Source organism: Scylla paramamosain, chromosome 9 (assembly GCF_035594125.1).
Source record: "Scylla paramamosain isolate STU-SP2022 chromosome 9, ASM3559412v1, whole genome shotgun sequence".
Lineage (NCBI taxonomy): Eukaryota > Metazoa > Arthropoda > Malacostraca > Decapoda > Portunidae > Scylla > Scylla paramamosain.
Genome location: NC_087159.1, coordinates 10,578,908 through 10,597,500, shown reverse-complemented (window position 1 = coordinate 10,597,500; position 18,593 = coordinate 10,578,908). Strand labels below are relative to the sequence as shown.

The 18,593-nt window shown below is 44.8% G+C and overlaps 1 protein-coding gene across 1 annotated transcript in view; it reads right to left on the bottom strand.

Moving 5' to 3' along the window:
* Nucleotides 1-7,870, bottom strand: part of LOC135103244 (uncharacterized) — a 108,314-nt gene extending 100,444 nt beyond the window's left edge. The window contains exons 1-4 of the mRNA XM_064009289.1: nucleotides 7,742-7,870; nucleotides 6,898-6,979; nucleotides 6,557-6,717; nucleotides 5,176-5,239 (exon numbers count right to left, since the gene is read on the bottom strand). Coding sequence (XP_063865359.1) covers nucleotides 5,176-5,239; nucleotides 6,557-6,717; nucleotides 6,898-6,979; nucleotides 7,742-7,870 — 436 coding nt within the window. The remainder of the gene's footprint in view (nucleotides 1-5,175; nucleotides 5,240-6,556; nucleotides 6,718-6,897; nucleotides 6,980-7,741) is intronic.
* Nucleotides 7,871-18,593: the final 10,723 nt, after the last annotated feature.

Sequence of the window (18,593 nt, the reverse complement as noted above, 5' to 3'; positions counted from 1 at the left end):
TTCCTTTCTCTTTCCCTGCCACGTCTATTACTAACTCCTTGCTATTTTACTTTGCCTACGCTTACCTTTCCCTACCTGTCTGCCTCCACGTCGCACCCACTTGCATACAGCCCGCCCTTCTCTTTTTTCAACGTACTTCCCTCCGTTCCTTTCTTTCTCCCTGCCACGTCCATCACCAGCACACCCTATCGTACCTCGTCTTCCCGCTGCTAACATCCATTGCCTCTACTCGTCCTTGTCTCCCTCCCTATCACATCCGCCTGCGTCCTATCTATGTTCCTTCACCTGCCTGTGCCATCATTTGCCCTTTCTCCTTCGCTTCCTTCACCTCGTTCTCTCTCCCTCTTCCCTCTGCTTCCAATTATTCCTCTTTCGTGTCATAACCTCATCTCAGTTGTTGTCCTCTTCAGTAGGGTCTCTCTCTCTCTCTCTCTCTCTCTCTCTCTCTCTCTCTCTCTCTCTCTCTCTCTCTCTCTCTCTCTCTCTCTCTCACTTTTAAAGAAAATGCATTCATTATGTTTTTTCGTTCTAATTCTTAAATTAAAGTGAATAATAGTTGTAAAACTTTTATTTTGATTAGCCATACACTTATTCTCTCTCTCTCTCTCTCTCTCTCTCTCTCTCTCTCTCTCTCTCTCTCTCTCTCTCTCTCTCTCTCTCTCATTTACAAGATATCATCATTATCACTTGAGCTAATCATCACTCAAAACGTCACATCACATCCCGTTCCTCTCCGGTATGATCATTAGAGATTAGACCAAGATGACTACGACGACCACCATCACCACCACCCATCACTACCAGACGCCGGCAGGAGACAGACAGACAGACAGACAGAGAGAGAGAGAGAGAGAGAGAGAGAGAGAGAGAGAGAGAGAGAGAGAGAGAGAGAGAGACCACCGGCATGCCTTCCCTCGCCTAGTCTCTGAGCTTAGCGGTCCCGTCTGGGAGTTTATGAATGAAGACGTGAAAGGGTGTGACGGCGGCTGGTCGAGAGGAGGGGCAGGGCGGCGTCACTTCACCAGGACCCTCGCCCTCCTTACCGCGACTCCAACAAGATAAGAAGTACAATAAAGAACGAGTAGGGAGTGGTAGTGGCTGACTGACTGACTAGGTGGGGGAGAGAGAGAGAGAGAGAGAGAGAGAGAGAGAGAGAGAGAGAGAGAGAGAGAGAGAGAGAGAGAGAGAGAGAGAGAGAGAGAGAGAGAGAGAGAGAGAGAGAGAGAGAGAGAGAGAGAGAGAGAGAGAGAATACCTGAGAACATAAACCAGAACAATAGAATACAGATACAAAAGAAGAACGTATCATACAGAGAGAGAGAGAGAGAGAGAGAGAGAGAGAGAGAGAGAGAGAGAGAGAGAGAGAGAGAGAGAGAGAGAGAGAGAGAGAGAGAGAGAGACGGACAGACAGACGCATACCAGACCCGCCCGCAGCTTGCCCCAAAGAAAAGTAATGAGGCTAAAATCGGAAACTTTCCTCGCCTCGCAGCCACCCAAGCGATCAAGCGAGGGAGTGTTTTCCGCAGAGGCGCTAGGCTATCTCCTCACCCTCCAGCGCCTCCTCCTACTCCTCTTCGCATCGTATCAAATAGCAGGGAAGTTACGAGAGGAGAGGGAGAGAGATGGTGTTGGTGGTCGTGGTGGTGGCAGATCGTAAGGGAATGAAGAATGTAATGGAGAGGATGAAAGAACAGTACGAAGATAGAGATGAACAATGTGAAACCAGTATCGCAAAATTTATAAAGAGAAATAACGTAGAAGATAACAAAATAAAGGAAGAAAGGAAAGGACCGATTAAGAGAGAGAGAGAGAGAGAGAGAGAGAGAGAGAGAGAGAGAGAGAGAGAGAGAGAGAGAGAGAGACTAACCGTATTGCATCTACTTGTACTAGAGACTGAAGGAAAGTATTGGGAGCGCATAGGAAGGGGTAAGGAGAGAGGGAGGGAGGGGGAGAGGAGAGGAGGAGGTCGCGATGCGGAAATGTCAAAAGTTCAAACAAGGAAGGGAGGGAAGGAGAGTGAGAGAGGGAGAGGGAGGAGGATGAGCTCGAGTCGCGTCACCGCAAGAATCAATACAAATTTACGTCACTGAAGTCTTTTTATGCATACATTTATATCCTCAGCAGTACCAGCAGCAGGCGAGACGGGACGGACACTCACCCTCAGCGGCCCAGCGAGCAAACAGGTGCACCGTTGATAATAAGAACGGGACTTTTCGTTTGGATCTGCCTCTCGTGCTTCAGTTCTCGGATTTTTTGCATTTTAATTCCGGAAAATCTCGACTGATTCACCAACACACTTGCTTACTCATTTAGAAATTGTTGAATAATGCAAGTTCCTTCTTTTTTTTTAGCCTTCTGTTCCCTGCTTTTATGCTTTATTTAGTTTTTAAGTGTATAAATGTGTATACTTTTGCTTACTAAATCGTACACCAGAGAGAGAGAGAGAGAGAGAGAGAGAGAGAGAGAGAGAGAGAGAGAGAGTAGGGGGAGGAAAAGGAGGAACCCGTCACTGTTACTCTTCCTCCCCCTACTGGTCCCCTCACCCCCCTCCCTCTCCTTCTCCCTCTCACACCGGCTGCTTCAAAAGTTCCCCATTTAGCCTCCCGGGAAATGTGGTGATTTAAGTTCCTCCATATTTAGTCATGGCCATAATGCTTTTTCGGCGCACACACACACACACACATACACACACACAACTAAAACGAACGAATGAGTTACCTACATTACTTACACTACTACTACTACTACTACTACTACTACTGCAGTCATAAGAGCGAGATGCATTTACAGTTTGACACTACTTGAATTTCGCACTCAACCCCCTCCCCTCCCTTAAGTATACTGTGGACATATTAGACCTTCTGCACCTCGCTATTAACGCCAGACGCTCCGGAGAGGGTATAAAATTGGTGCAGAGGAAGGCCATAACGACAGCAACGGGTGGCGGGGTTGGCTGGCGGGAGGACGGAAGGAGAGAGGGGCGAGGGAGGGAGAGCGGAGCGGTAGCTTGTGGTGGGGTGGATCAGCTGCTTCCCCGACAGCGCTGCCACGACGTACGGTCAATGGGAGGTGGCGGTAGTGGTGATCTGCTGATAAAGCCTGATTGTTTATTAGCGTGTCTGCATGTTTTTTTTTTAAGGGATGAGAGGGGTAGAGAGGGGCAGGGGGACTTCCTTTCATTCTTTACTACTGTCTTTTTTCTTTATATCCTTGACTGGGGTTGCTAATGGATACTGATGCATTAATAAGGACTACAGTATATTCTCTCTCTCTCTCTCTCTCTCTCTCTCTCTCTCTCTCTCTCTCTCTCTCTCTCTCTCTCTGTGTGTGTGTGTGTGTGTGTGTGTGTGTGTTCTGGCTGTGGGACCGTGGATCTGTAATTTATTACATGAGCTCGTTCCGACACACACACACACACACACACACACACACACACACATAGGGCTGGCTACTATATGGTAATACAATCGCCCTTTCTTCTAAAATAAACACATTATCAACATTTTTTTTTTCATTCTTATGGCTGGAGAAGTCGAGCGAGTGTTTTCACTTTTGGAGGCCGTGAATGTTGCATAGTGCAGGTCTATTTTGTTTTCATCAACTTGAATTTCACACGTCGCTGGCTGGCTGGCGGACTGACGGGACTCCTACACTGATAAAAATTTCTGGTTAAAGAAGTCCGAGTGATGTTCTTCCCGAGTTCTTCCTAGACTTCTCGCATTCACTCTCCCTCCAAGCTCTCCCTCCTCTTAGCTCGCTTCTCAGATCCCATGCCCCATCAATTTCACCTCCCGCCCCTTGCACTCCCAAGAATTTCCCCCCCCACACGTACTGCCCCTGCCCCACATATTCCCCCAGTCCCACGTATTCCCCAGCGCCCCCTTTCCCCACCAGGTCAGACTGAGGTGCCTTTCCAGCGTGACGTCACCCATGAGTCACCACCAACACCACACTGGTTGATGTCACCGCCGTGGGGCTGGTGACGCGGCTCATTTTCTTTTTTTTTTTTTTCTCTCTCTCTCTCTCTCTCTCTCTCTCTCTCTCTCTCTCTCTCTCTCTCTCTTCTCCTCTCTCTCTCTCTCTCTCTCTCTCATTTCACCGCTCCGTGCAGAGATAGGGAAGGGAGGGGAGGAAGGGAGGGAAGAAGAAGGGTGAGCTAAGGAGGGACGGGAGGGAGAAGCTCCAGAAATTTCACACTCGTAGGCGAGGTGAGGAAGCGAGCGAGCGAGCCAAGCCAACGGGAGGGACTGGATTGGAGGGGGATGTTTGCAATAACTGAGCTGCCTGAAAGCTACCCCGCCTGCTGTTATCTCTCCTTGAATTAAAGCACTATATGTATAACCTCGCCAATATCCTGTTACTTTACTCAGTGGATAATGACACAATTTCAGACGCTTCGTAAAATGTTAACTGTTTATTCTGTTTATTTCTTTTAGCGTCTTCGTACCGCGTTGCAACCCGACAAATATTTGTAGTGGACACACAAGTAGTAGTTTTGGTGACGGGTAGATCAACAGGAGAGTGTAACACGATGAAAAGAAGGAGGGAGAGAAGAAAGAGAATCGCTGACTGCTTTGCATACAGGTTTGTCAATGGGGAAAGTGCGTCGTCAGCATAAGCAGCGCAAGATTCAGCAACAGGGGAACAGGAGGAGGTGAAGGTAGAGTAAGTGATACTGGCAGGTCCCAAGAACGACCCACCCTCATTCCCTCCCTCCCTGCCTGCCTGCCTTCTGCCCTCCCTCTTTTAGCCTCATTCCCTCTCTCCCTCCGTCTATCAACCACAAATTCTCAGTCCCTCCCTCTCTCCGGCCTCCTGTCATCCCTGCCTTCCTTCCCTCACCCATTGTCATCGTTATTCTCTTCTACCAGCAGTTATCTCTTTCTCTGTCTCTTTTCCTCGTTCTTTTCCTTCTTTTCTTTCACCCTCCCTCATCATCAATACGTAACATCCACGTGTATAATGTCTCTCCTCTCTCTCTCTCTCTCTCTCTCTCTCCTCTCTCTCTTCTCTCTCTCTCTCTCTCCTCTCTCTCTCTCTCTCTCTCTCTCTCTCTCTCTCTCTCTCCACATCCTCATCACTACTATGCAAACTTCCATCCGTCTCTGCCTCGCCCCGCCTCTCCCCAGACACTCCCTCGTCATCCCTCGTTTGCTGCCAGCCAAGATGACCTCACCGTCTCGTTCATCCCGCCTACATTTAAGGTCGGGAAGGTCACCATCACTACCACAGAGGCCTGCCTGTGTATCATCAGGAGATCAAGGATGAGAGTGAGATTGTGTAGCACGCGTATGTCTCTCTCTCTCTCTCTCTCTCTCTCTCTCTCTCTCTCTCTCTCTCTCTCTCTCTCTCTCTCTCTCTCTCTCATTGGCAAGTCAAAAGCAACTGCCTTAACTAGTGTGAGAGACAACAGACCACCACCACCACCATAGTGACTACTGGTGGTGGTCGGTGTCTTTTGAAAATTGCCGTGTTATGAAACTCGCATACTCTCTCTCTCTCTCTCTCTCTCTCTCTCTCTCTCTCTCTCTCTCTCTCTCTCTAGATGGATGGATGGATGGATGGGAAATGCAACTGAGAAAAGCTCTCAAATTACTCACAAATCAAATGGTAGAAAAAAAAAAAAAGGCGGAGTTATTGACCGATTGTTTCTTCTTATCAAGTCTCAGCATTCGAGAGAGAGAGAGAGAGAGAGAGAGAGAGAGAGAGAGAGAGAGAGAGAGAGAGAGAGAGAGAGAGAGAGAGAGAGAGAGAGAGAGAGAGAATGAGGAAATGGAAATATGAAGTTAAGAGAAAAGATAAAATGAAAAAAAAGAGTGGGAATAGACAGATGGAGGAGAAAGGAAAAGGGTGAAGAGAGAGAGAGAGAGAGAGAGAGAGAGAGAGAGGAGAGAGGAGAGAGAGAGAGAGGAGAGAGAGAGAGAGAGAGAGAGAGAGAGAGAGAGAGAGACGCAAAAAGAGCAGAGGGAACGTGTTGCGTCCCTGAGCGAGGACGGGCCACCAGGTGACTCACTCCCCAGGCACGTCAAACAGACCATCTTGGATTAAGAGAAGTCGATATCACTACCCGATGTTTGAGTACTTCTTTCTTTCTCTACTCCATGTCTTCTTTCTTTCTTTATTTCTTTCATACCTTTCATTCTTTCGCTTTTCGTGCTTTGCTCTTTCATGCCATATTTGTCTGTCTGTATGTGTATTCGAACATTATCTTTTTTTTTTTTTTCATATTTGTCCTCCAACATGTGTGTTCAAACATTAACACGTAATGTACATATGAATATCACACACTCACACACACACACACACACACACACACACACACACACTGCCTGTGTATATACATCACGGAGATAGAGGAAGGCGTGGGCTGCTAATCAAGCGTCTATCTGTAGCAGAAGGTTGAAGGAGAAGCTCAAGTTGCCTGCTTCCCGCGTCATGCCGTCTCGCCATCCTATGAACTTAACAGTATCACAATGAATGTCCTCCTTTACATCCTGCTTTCCATCTATGGCATCGCTAGGAGCACGATCGCCGCTCTATGTATCAAAGCAGCCAACCTGTTCCGTGTGGTGCAAACCCCCCGTGGCGAAGAAGCCGACGGCCATTGACTTCACGGCTGAATCGAGTTGGTGCTGCTGCTTCTCTGGGAGGATGTACAGTACGTACGTTCCCATCATAAGTGTTTCGCTGGAGTGAGAGGGAATGACCTCAAATTTACCTGCCAGGGATGTGTGTGAGTGTGTTGAAGTTAGAGATATACCCAGTAACATTATCTATCAAAAAAAAAATTTGCCACTCCCATCCTTGTATTTTCATTCCGTTATTCATTTCAAAGTAAGGCTACCGTCAACGCGGTGGCGACGGCCGAGACAAAACACTCAGGCTCAAACCGAGTCACCTCGGACGACAAGTGACAGGCAGTCTAAATCAGCCTGTGGCAGCGGCGCGCCCCTTGACTGAAGCCACAAACTTTCCGCTACCTGGAGACCCAAAGCCCCACCGTTACTGTGCGCCTCGGGCACTCACCCTGTACACCACACTCTTAATTTAAAAGCTAAAAAGGATACTAAATATTTCCTTGATTACCGAGACAGTCAGTGGGGAGAGCAAGTGTGCTCCTGAAAGCCCTCCGTCAGCCGCATAAAGTGAAGCTGATATTCAGGAATAAAGAAAGTAAAGAAAGAAAGAAGGAAAGGCAGAATAGGGAAAGAAAGAAAAAAAGAAAGAGAAAATTGGTACGCGAGGCCTCTGAGGTAACCTGAGAGGCTGCTGCTGCCCCAACATGCTACACACATTTGCTGTTCAGCGGTGACGGGGCGAGCGATCCAGTATCGTGGGAAGGGAAAGCGATCCGTAACTAACATCCAACCAACATTGAACGAAAGACCACACTCCAACTCCTTCCGTAAAACGTCCCGTGAATGATGAACGAGCGCAAGTGTGATCAGCAGCTCCGACATTTTCACTTAAAAGTTGAAATATTGTTTGACTGCAAGAAGCATTTAGTTTCTGCTCGGCGATGTAAAGTCCACTTTCTTGCAGCTGTTGCGGTGCTGGCACGAGGAGACCCAGCGACGGCGTGGCGGCAAGCAAGGCTGGCGGGGAGGACGCGCATTGCGGTGGCAGCTGTGTCGTAACATTGCCACCAAACACGTGGATGTGTCAACAGAGAAGTGAACAGCCGCGCTTCTCAGTGTTATTCAGGCAACATTCGTGAAATTTCATCGCCACCAGGAAATTACCAGAACGAAGCGGAACACTTGAGCTGTGCCCTTGTCCACACAGCAATGGACGAGTGCCGGTGCTGCCGCTGGCCTGAAAGCTGCTTCCCGTCCCTCTGGGGAGTGGCTTCTTGTCCCTTGCAGCGGCATGGGCTGAAGGCCACTGCTACACACCCTATAATTTTCTCAAGGGATTAAATAAGAACATATTCAAGCCTATAAAAAATAATTCCGAGAAAATCTAGCACGGTGAAGTGAGGTGAATCCCGCGCCCATTGACACATCACGCGCCATTGTAAGGTTTTCGCCACAAAACCATGAACGAGTTCCCACGAGTAATGTAAATGTACACTCAAATACTGCCATCTTGACGAGCCATGAACTATCACGATTTTGTGTTCCGTCACATCCACGGATAACCTGTTTATTCATTCCACACATCACACGATCTCCTTTCTCTATATATCTTACAACCATCAGCTGTTCGTATTCATGCTTTCCGTCAACACCAAACGTTTACTGTTCCTCCCGGCGCAATACGATGCTGCTGTTGCGTCACAAAATCAATGAATCAATCAGTTCTCTCCCTCTACGTGACCACTCCATTCAAGCACACTCACTCTCACAACGTCGAGATTCCGCCCGTACGAACAATATCCTACGGAACAATGCATTTATAATAAAGTTCATCCTTACTCGTCCATGATGAAGAATTCCTTGTTCCTGAATTAAACTGTTTATTGATTAAAAAAAAAAAATCTTCCATGGCTAAATTATCTATAGAAAAAGGGGTAATGTAATTGGATCTTCATTCTTATCATACGAGTACCTTATTCACTTAGATAATTTTCTTTAAATCTTAGCTCAACAAATGTTTCTAAGTACGAAAATAACCTTTGTTTAATTAATGGAAAGATAGATTTTGGCACCGCATTAACAGGATCTCCCGGCGCCATAAATAACCCTCGAATATCAGTCAACGTATGCCTGCCCTTCTATACACAGCCGGCATTCCTTAAACACAAAGCTTTAAAACAACTATGTACGAAATTTGAAGTGTTTGTTGACATTCCTTCTCTCAAGAGTTCATTTCCCTCATCTCCTGCATTCATATCTCTCTTTAATTTTATCCCTGCATTTATTAAACTTCCTTACTGGTTCCACGACCTCCTTTACCTCGCCTCTTTGAGATAGACCAGATGTGAGGGGAAGAGTATGATTTCATCCCTGCGTCCATTAAATTTCTACACCAGTTCCACGACTTTATCCTTGCATCTATTAAGCCTCTTCACCAGCTCTACGACTTTAATTCCTTGCTTCGCTCGGTTCTTAAAGAAGAGAAGGAAGAGTGAGTGAGTGTAAGCAGAGGTGAGCATGAGACAGCAGGAGATAATGTACTTACAGTGTTTGGTTAAAAGGGTGAGTGGGCATAAGCAGCGGTAAAAATGAGAAAGTATGATATGTGCGTAATGTTTTGTTGGGAATTCAAGTGTGTTGCTTTATCATGATCTCTGTTGACTTCATCTCCCTTCATGCAACACTGAACATTTCTGCATTTTTTACTCTCATCTTTTATTCATTTCGCCTTATTAATGCAAAAAGCTGACTAATACTTATCACTGTCATCCTTTTTCTGTAAACTCTGTATGGCTGATACATTTTTCTGCCATTCTATTTCCATTAACTCCCATCCATATTCTGTCCACCTTACCATTGCAAGAGTTAACCAATATCTTCCCTCTTTCGTCCCTTTTTATAAACTTTAAGTCCGCCAGTTTCTGTTTTTTTATACCCTCTTATGTCTACTCACTATTATTCTTACTCTGTTTATCTTACTATTGCAAGAGTTAACCAGTACTTCACTCTTTCATTTCATTCACTAATTTACTCTCGAATACTCTTTCCTGGTTCTGTTTATCCACATTCCTGACTTGGGTTATTTCAAGAGACGAGAATTAAGACGCATCCGAAATTAAACTGACCAACCAGAATGGAACCTTTCTCTATTCAGCTTTTTGTGAATCGGAGCTTTCCTTTTCTTCATTTTTTTCAGCATTTTTTTTTTTTAGCCCTTAGCGAGCCTCTTGATGCTGAAAAAATAGTAAATAGATGAAATAACACGGCGCTTCAATGGCCCTTGGAATTGTGTGGAGGCTGCGATCTTATCTCTCACTCTATTGACCTTCGAACTAGCTTAAACAGACACAATGAGGGGAGGCAAGGGAGAGGGATTGATAAAAAAGAAAAAAAAAAAAAAAAAGAGGCGCAGGGTTGAGATATCAGGGAGTGAGTAGGGAGGGGAGGGAGGAGGAAGGATGGAGAGATGAGGATATCTTAGCACACAATCCTTTCACTGTCTCACCGTCCACTCTCCCCTTCTGTTGACTTAAAAAATGGTACAAGCGTCAGTGGCACTTCACTGTTCACCGCCACCAGGGTCGTGTTACCGCCCCGTGGCTCACTTGGGTTATGCTGCTTTCGAGAATTGTTATTGCTTTTTATATTTTTGTGTTTCTGTTGTTGTTGTTGTTGTTGTTGTTGTTGTTGTTGTTGTTGTTATTGATATTGATGATGATGTTGTTGTTGTTGTTGTTGTTGTTATTGTTGTTGTTGTTGTTGTTGTTGTTGATGTTGATGATGATGTTGATATTGTTGTTGTTACTGGTTTCGCTTCATGTTCTCAATATTCTTAAGATTGTTCTTATTATTGTTATTTTCTCTTTCTTCTCCTCCTTTTTGTTCTTCTTTTCTACTTTCAGCAATGCGTAACAAAAATTATAATAAAGATAAAAAGAAAGAAACACAAGAATTCAACTGTCTTGCTGATCTTTTGTTTGAATTTCGAGAAAGTCAAACTATTCTCATCTCTGACGCCGCGCAACGCTGCATAAAAATAAAGAAAAAAAAAATGCTGATGCCAAAACCAACAGATTTATTAATACTGAATGTGCAAGAGATCGTTTTTACTCTTTCTTCATGTGGTTTGCGTCCTTTACTCCCTCAAAATGTACGACTATTTGTTTGTATTCCCAGCATAATCTTTTTTGACACTATCCGGCATGATGAAATATTTATGTCTGTTGAAGAAAATATTGTTTACAGCCTACAGTGCGATTCTCTTTCCCCTAAAATTCCTTAGATAAGTTCAAATACTGTTTTGCTATTGACTTTCTTCTTCTCCTTCTTCTTCTTCTCTAAAACCATAACATAAATTCTTGTAGGTAAAATTACTTCCTTAATTGTTTTTTACTTCCTGGTCTATTGGCTTCTTCTTCTTCTTCTTCTTCTTGCACATACTTCTACTCCCCCTCTTTTCTCTCTCACCAACACCATTACTTAAAAAAAAAAAAAAAAAAATCTCGCACGCAAAAATCTCAACTTCCCACTTCCACTACTGATACGGTACATTCCCCCGCTATTCCCAATGGTGTTTGTGTTGGCCCACCACTTGTTGTCTTAGGGCGTAGCGTTTACACCGTTTTCTTTCACTCCTTCCCTCCCAAACATTATGCAACCACCAGTACTTTTTCCCTAGCTACCCCTCGCGCCGCGCCCTTGCTGCTACCCCGTTACCCCCATGGCCTCGCTCCTGCTCCTCGTCATTGTTTACCTTCGCTGACGGCTCTGTGGTAAGAGTCGGGGCAGCAACGTCGTCCTTTAAATGATCTATGTATGGCAAGGCTTACGTAAGGCAACGCAACACGATGGATGACTCAGCGACAGACGGAGTCATTTGTTTTCTGGGCATGTATAGCTTCGTGTGTGTGTGTGTGTGTGTGTGTGTGTGTGAATCGATTTCTACTTACTTGCTCTTAATGTCATATTTTCTTTCATTGAATTAAGTTAAGCTCGTAATGTTCCGTCTCTTTAATATCAACTTGACATATTTCCCTTGTTCGCACGCACCATTTCATCTGGTAATGCATTTTTGTGATCTACTGCTCTGTTTGGGAACCTATTTCTATACATTCTTATCTTTTCTTGTCTTGTTAATTGTTTGGTGTGTGTGTGTGTGTGTGTGTGTGTGTGTGTGTGTGAATGCGCGCGTAACTTGTCCTCTTTCCTTCCTAGAATGAATAACACAAAAGGAAACACTCGCAGTAAAATATATAACGAAGCAACCCTTCATAACCTGCATGATGCGAAGGAAACACTTACACTAAAATATATAACGTAATAATCTGAGGAAGAAAACGGATGGCCTGCAATGCGACAAGGAACTGTCTCATTATACAACACTTCACCACCTCCTCCTCCTCCTCCTCCTCCTTTTCCTCTCCCGTCCGTAGGAGTAATCCGGAGTGACGTCACCTGCCATTCCCCAAAGGATGACTCACTCCCTATTACCTCATCCTGGAGACTCATCTTCCTATTACCTTCTTAAACTCTTCCTCATCCCTCTACGCCTTAAAATAGAAGTGGCAGGAGAGGAGCGAAGAGGGGGAGACGAAAAAAATAAAAGAAAACAAAAATAAAAAACAGAAAGAGAGAGAAAGGAAGAGTAATAAGTGGAACAAGTGCATTATAACCAAATAAGAAGGAGGAGGAGGTGGAAGAGGACGAGAAGAAGATTGATTGAAAGATTGATTAACCGATTATTTTTGGCAGCGAAACAGCGAGGTCGTCTGGCGCCACGGGAAGAGGAGGAAGAGGAGGAGGAATAAAAGGAGGAAGGGGACGAATAGAAGGAAGATGGATAGAGTTCAGGAGCCAGGAAACTCCCTCTCTGTATCCTCTATGTGGTGTCCTAGGCCTCGGAACACACAGGATGCGCACGTTAAGCCCCATCAGGACACTAAGTGAGACAAAGAGCAGAGTAGGGGGAGGACTGCAGGGGGGATAGGGAACGGCTGGGCTGGGATGGGTGAGAGAGAGAGAGAGAGAGAGAGAGAGAGAGAGAGAGAGAGAGAGAGAGAGAGAGAGAGAGAGAGAGAGAGAGAGAGAGAGAGAGAGAGAGAGAGAGAGAGAATAAGTGTAAAGAGGAAGAAATGAGGAAAAGTGAGAAGAATTACGAGAGAGAGAGAGAGAGAGAGAGAGAGAGAGAGAGAGAGAGAGAGAGAGAGAGAGAGAGAGAGAGAGAGAGAGAGATAATCGTAGGAAACTTAACATACACACACACACACACACACACACACACACGAGTTATTATCCATACCAAACAATTTAAATAATCGGCCTCTTTTTAGTCAAAACTCCGCAGAATACTTAATGGTCTAACTTCTTTTTGAGGGAACGAGTCATAATGCGCCTTTATTTTTTCAAGTGCAGTGTGCTGTGTTGGTGGTTGTGTTGCATTGCGTGACTGCAGATGCAAGTCTCCCTCCACCTCCAGTTCGGCCACACACAGGATACGGGGAGTAAAGAAATTAATGTTGGAATGTCCGTGTGCATGTTGGTATTCGAGTTTTGTTGCCCTGCGAGGGAGGGAGTGAAGACAGACAGACAGACAGACAGACAGACAGACGACTAGACACACACACACACACACGCACACACACACACACACACACACGTACATCAATAACTCCTTTTATTACCTAAGTTTTCAGTCCATAAACCAGATTGTCAACTTATCTATCTATCTATCTATCTATCTATCTACCAATCTCTGCTTACCTATCTATACATGCCACACACACACACACACACACACACACACACACACACACACATACACACACACACACACACACACACACACACACACACACACACACACACACACACATACAGGACCTTCAGTGGGTGGCTGCGTGGAGAATGTTGCCAAGTGAATCATTGGGCGACCTGTCTTATCGCGGCCCGGCCATTGTGGTCACGGCACACGTCACCCAGCTATCTCTCGCCTTCCCGTGGCGTGACGCAGGAGGAGAGTGGAGGAAGTGGGGGGAGGGTCATGCAGTGCTGGTCAATGCCTCCACTGCCACCAACACTTCTACCATTACCACCATCACCACCACCATCACCACCACCATTACCACCATCATAACCTTCGCCACTATTATCACGTGTACCTGTATAACCGCTATAACCTGTACTACCACTAATTAGGACCACTTATGCACTATCACCATCACCACCACTGCCACTACCACCGCCAGTTTCTAATACTCTTTTTATGTCCTTCTCTTGCACTTTCCTCCTTCCTTCCTGCCTTCGTCTTCAGTATCCTACATGATTTCCTCTGAATTAGAAGTCAGTGTAGCTTATCTCTCTGCCTGAATGTGTATTTCCTACTTGCTACGACCTGACCTGGTTCTAGAGGGGAGTTTCAAGGCACCTTTTTTTTTAATCAGTAGTTCCTTTGGATTTTTCAAGGAGATAATTAACTTTTTTTTCTGGGTTTGTTTTTTTGTCCATGGTGTAGATGAATAAAAATCTGAATTTCGTAAAGGGCCAAGAGGTGTGGTGCCGTTTGTTCATCCTTTGCTTTCCGTTGTGTTGGTCCTGTTCTTATTCCATTACCACCAATATCCCTGTCTCACGAGAGGCATTTACTGGTGCTGCTGTTATGAATGGTTGACACTTATATCACCCTCTCACCCCCCTTCCTTCACACTCCTTTCCCCCTCACATTCCTTCCATCACCCCGACTCCCCTTCTTTCTCTTAACTTCACCACATCTTCACTCCCATGCTTCCTTTATCTTCGTTTACCTTCTCTTCCCCTTCCCTCTTCATAATTTCTCTTCTCTTCCCTTCTACCATCATCCTTTCTCTTCTCTTCCCTTTTATCACCACCTCACACGCCATTCCTTCTCTTCCCTTCACCACATCCACACTCTCACGTTTCCTTTCCCTTCTTTTACCTTCTTCCTTTCTCTTCTCTTCCCTTCCTCTTAACTTCCTTTTCTCTCACATCATTCTCTTCTCTCCCTCCCCGGTCACCCCTTCACCTCCCTTCCCTTCCACCCAGAGTTGACATAACCAATAAGATACAGTTAACCCTCTCCTCTTCCCCTGCCAACCCTGCTGCGCCCTGTCAGACCTCCCATGATGCTGTACTGTTATTGTTACCCTCCCTGCCTCCACCACTACCAACATCAACAGTTCTCCTCCTCTGGCTAACTGTGCAGTGGTGGTGGTGGTGGTGATGGTGGTGATGGTGGTAGTTGTTTGGGTTTATCTTTCAATTCCAGGTGATTGAAGTCAAGATGAAGTTTTAAGTGAACATGATAAGGATGTGGCCCAAGCAGCACAATGGTGAAGATAAATGGGGATAATAATGGTAATGGAGGGAATGGTGATGATGACGGAGGTGACGGTCTTGGTGATAGTGGTGACGATGATGGTGCAGATGAAGATAAAAGATGGTATGGATGAGTAGATGAGCTCACTCCCCTAATGGTAATGGGGGGAGTGATGATGATGATGGTGGTGATGGTCTCTCATGGGTGGTGGGGTGACGGTAAAGATGAAGATAAGAATGATACAGATGAGCCGATTCCCATAAAAAAAAAGAGAAAGATAAATGTAGATGATGAGGATAATAGAAGCAATAATAATGAGGATAATGACGTTTGAATTAATAATAATGACAATGATAATGACAACCATCAGGGCAACAGCGAATATATACTGTCTGTGGTGATTGAGGAAAAAAACAAGGAAAAAATAATAAAACCGAGAAAACAAACGCAATACACACACAAACAACCACCGAGTTAATATTACAACACCGAAAAATATATTCCTCGCGCTGTGACCTAAACCTGGCCCTGCAATAACACACAAAACACGTATGTGCTGAGAAACGTGACGAGACATGAAAACAATAACATCCTGACGCCTTCTGCAGCAGGGACACGTCAAGCGAGGCATTGCAACCATATGAAGTCCATGGTGATGCTCTACTTATTGTGTGCCATGCAGAGAGAGAGAGAGAGAGAGAGAGAGAGAGAGAGAGAGAGAGAGAGAGAGAGAGAGAGAGAGAGAGAGAGAGAGATTTGAGACTGGCAGCGAGACAAACAGCGCCTGCCAGAGGAAAAGACAGTGAAGACAACGAGCGGAAAAGAGAAATACTACAGAGAATCATACAAAATTACAGGGAATTATAGAGGTTTACAGAGAAAATATCGTAGCATATACAGGGAAGAAAAAACACTGAACATTGCAGAGGGAAAAAAAGAAAGTTAATAGAAGAAACTCACGATACACATATAGACATCAAAAGCAGCCACCAGACCAACCAGAGACAAAGAAAAGGATAAGCAACCACAGAAATGCAGCACAGAGACACAGACACAAAGATACACAAACACACGTACGACCATACCAAATAAATATACATACAGACAGATAGACAAGTCACGCACACACAAGAAGGAAAACGGACAAGAGGCGAGGCACACTAATAACCAACCAAACTGCCAAATTAAGAACACCGAGACAAAATGCTTTGTGTAGTACGTGTTTGCCATTACCTGTGAAGCACAGAACACCTCTACAAGACATACCCAGCTCGAGAGTTTCCACTTGGGCGCTGCCTTTAGGAGAGAGGGGGAGGAGAGGAGGGATGCGGAGAAAGAAGGGAAGGAGAGGAGAAAATATGATACATTGAGAAAGAAGATGAAATGTGCAAGTGGGATGAAGAAAGATGTAGGGAAAGTAAGAAGGAAAATAAAGACAGAAAGAAAGGAGGAGAAATGTATTAAAAGAGAGGAGGGAAATAGAAGATGAGGATGCAAGAAAAGTGGGAAGGAGAACAGAAGGGAAGATGGAAGAATAAGAAAGAGAAGAGGAATGGAAAAACAAGAGTGGGAAGAGGGAAGAAGAGGAACGATAGGAAAATAAGAAGAAAGAAGACAGAGGAATGTGAGGTGGAAAAGAGAGCAAACAGGAAGGTAAGAAAATTGGGAAGAGAGGAGAGAGAAAGACAGGTTAGCAGAAAGGTGAGAGAGAGGGAAGGAGAGGAGGAAAGAAGGTGGCAGAATGTGAAAGGAGAGGAATGACGAAGGGAGGAAGACAGGCAGAAAACATGAGAGTAATAAAGAGGAGGAGGAGGAGGAGGAGGAGGAGGAGGAGGAGGAGGAGGAGGCAGAGGCAGACGGTAAGTGAAGAAAGGGGAAAAGAATGCAAGGGAGGAAAGACGAAAACAAAAAAAGAGTCGGGTGAAGGAGAAATGAGCATAAGAAACAAGAATTATGGGAGAGAGAGAGAGAGAGAACGCGTGAGTGGAGACGAGAAGCGAAATGAGGGAGGCAGGAAGAGAGAAACCGGGTTAGCAAGACATAATGTGAGAATGAGAGAAGGGAAGTGAGAAGGAGAGAGATAAACGAAGGGAAAGAGGAGAGGAAGAGAAGGAGAGACAAAGAGGGGGGTCAGAGAAGAAAGGAGTGAGAAATGGAGAGTGGGAAAAAGAGAGAAAGAAAGAAAGAAGAAGAGAGGTTAAGATGGATGGAAAGATGAAAGAAACGAAGAGAAAGGGAAGCGAAGGAGGAAGTGAAGAAAGAAGAGAACGAGTGAAAGATAGGGAGGGAAGGGAGGAGAGTGTGAACAAGGGAGGGAGGGGACGTGGGAGGAAGGGGAGGTGGGAGGGGAGGGGAGGAAGGAAGGCATTACTTACAGGTACAAAAAATAATATTCATCCTCAATCTGCAGTAAGATAATACAAGGTAAGTGTCCCATTGTTCTTACGTGGAGAAAACGACGACTTGACATGCTCCCCTGCACCTTACTGTACATCCTCCCACTCAGACCTTCCTATGTGATGCTATCTCAGAAATATTAACAATTTGACTGCTGCGTCTCCTGAAGTTTAATAAAATGGTCTAGTGCAAGTTTTGGAGAATAATTTTGAAAGATATCACTGTTAGCAAGAGGAGTGATGCAGTGTTGGAGTTTGATTTCAGCTTAGTAAAGTCGTTCAGGTTTACTCGAATCATGTAATTAGCAGTCAAAGGGTTAGGTAACAGCATGTATCATCTTCACTTGCATAACATCATTCATACAACACACATGAAACTAACGGTATTACAAAATCACGTGTCTATCATCACTAAAGTAGTTTATCACATTCCCTCAATACAAGTAAGCCATCCATCAGATAGGGATTTACAATTACCACTACTAATGCTAATTGACTCACTATGCTTCTCTGTCATTACCAGATAATTTCATAACATCCCCTGACGTACGAATGAAGTTACCCACCAGGAGACCACACAGCTACGTACCACTACTCAATGGACTTCAAACACATATACTCTATCATCCTTACTACTGCCAACTGATTTCATTCCCATTTCCATACCAAATAATTTCATTGCATTCCCTGACGCTACAGCTACCGTTACTCAACAGACATCTACCACATATCTTTTATCATCCATACCACTACTACAACTGACTGATTCCATTACACTTCTCCTTCACTACCAAATCATTTCATAACATTCCCTGACGCACAAGCAAAATTACCCACCAGAAGGAGACTAATAAGCTACCAATACTCAACGGACTTCTACGACGTATCATCCTTACTACTACTACTGCATTTCACCTTACCATACACAGGCATTCAGGCTCAATAAGAGACGCAACACTGCATCGGGTCTCAGGCACGCCAAGGAAGGGAATGATAGTAAACAAAACATAGCCACGTACTCACCCAGCTCCTCAATCTCATTCCCTTTGGCAGCATTAAAGAAAAGAGACGGTACATAAGAGTTTATAAAGGAAATTCATGAGTTAAAATCTTTTCTCCTTAACTCAGCCAACTAAAAGAACGAAAAATAAAAGAAAAATGAGTAGTGGAAAAATATATAAAAAGAAAGTAAGTGATAGTAAAAACCTTCCGTCTTTTTTTTTTTTCCATTTAGTCAAACGAGTCACCATTACAGTAGTTGTTATACATGAGAGCCAGCCAGCCTCCA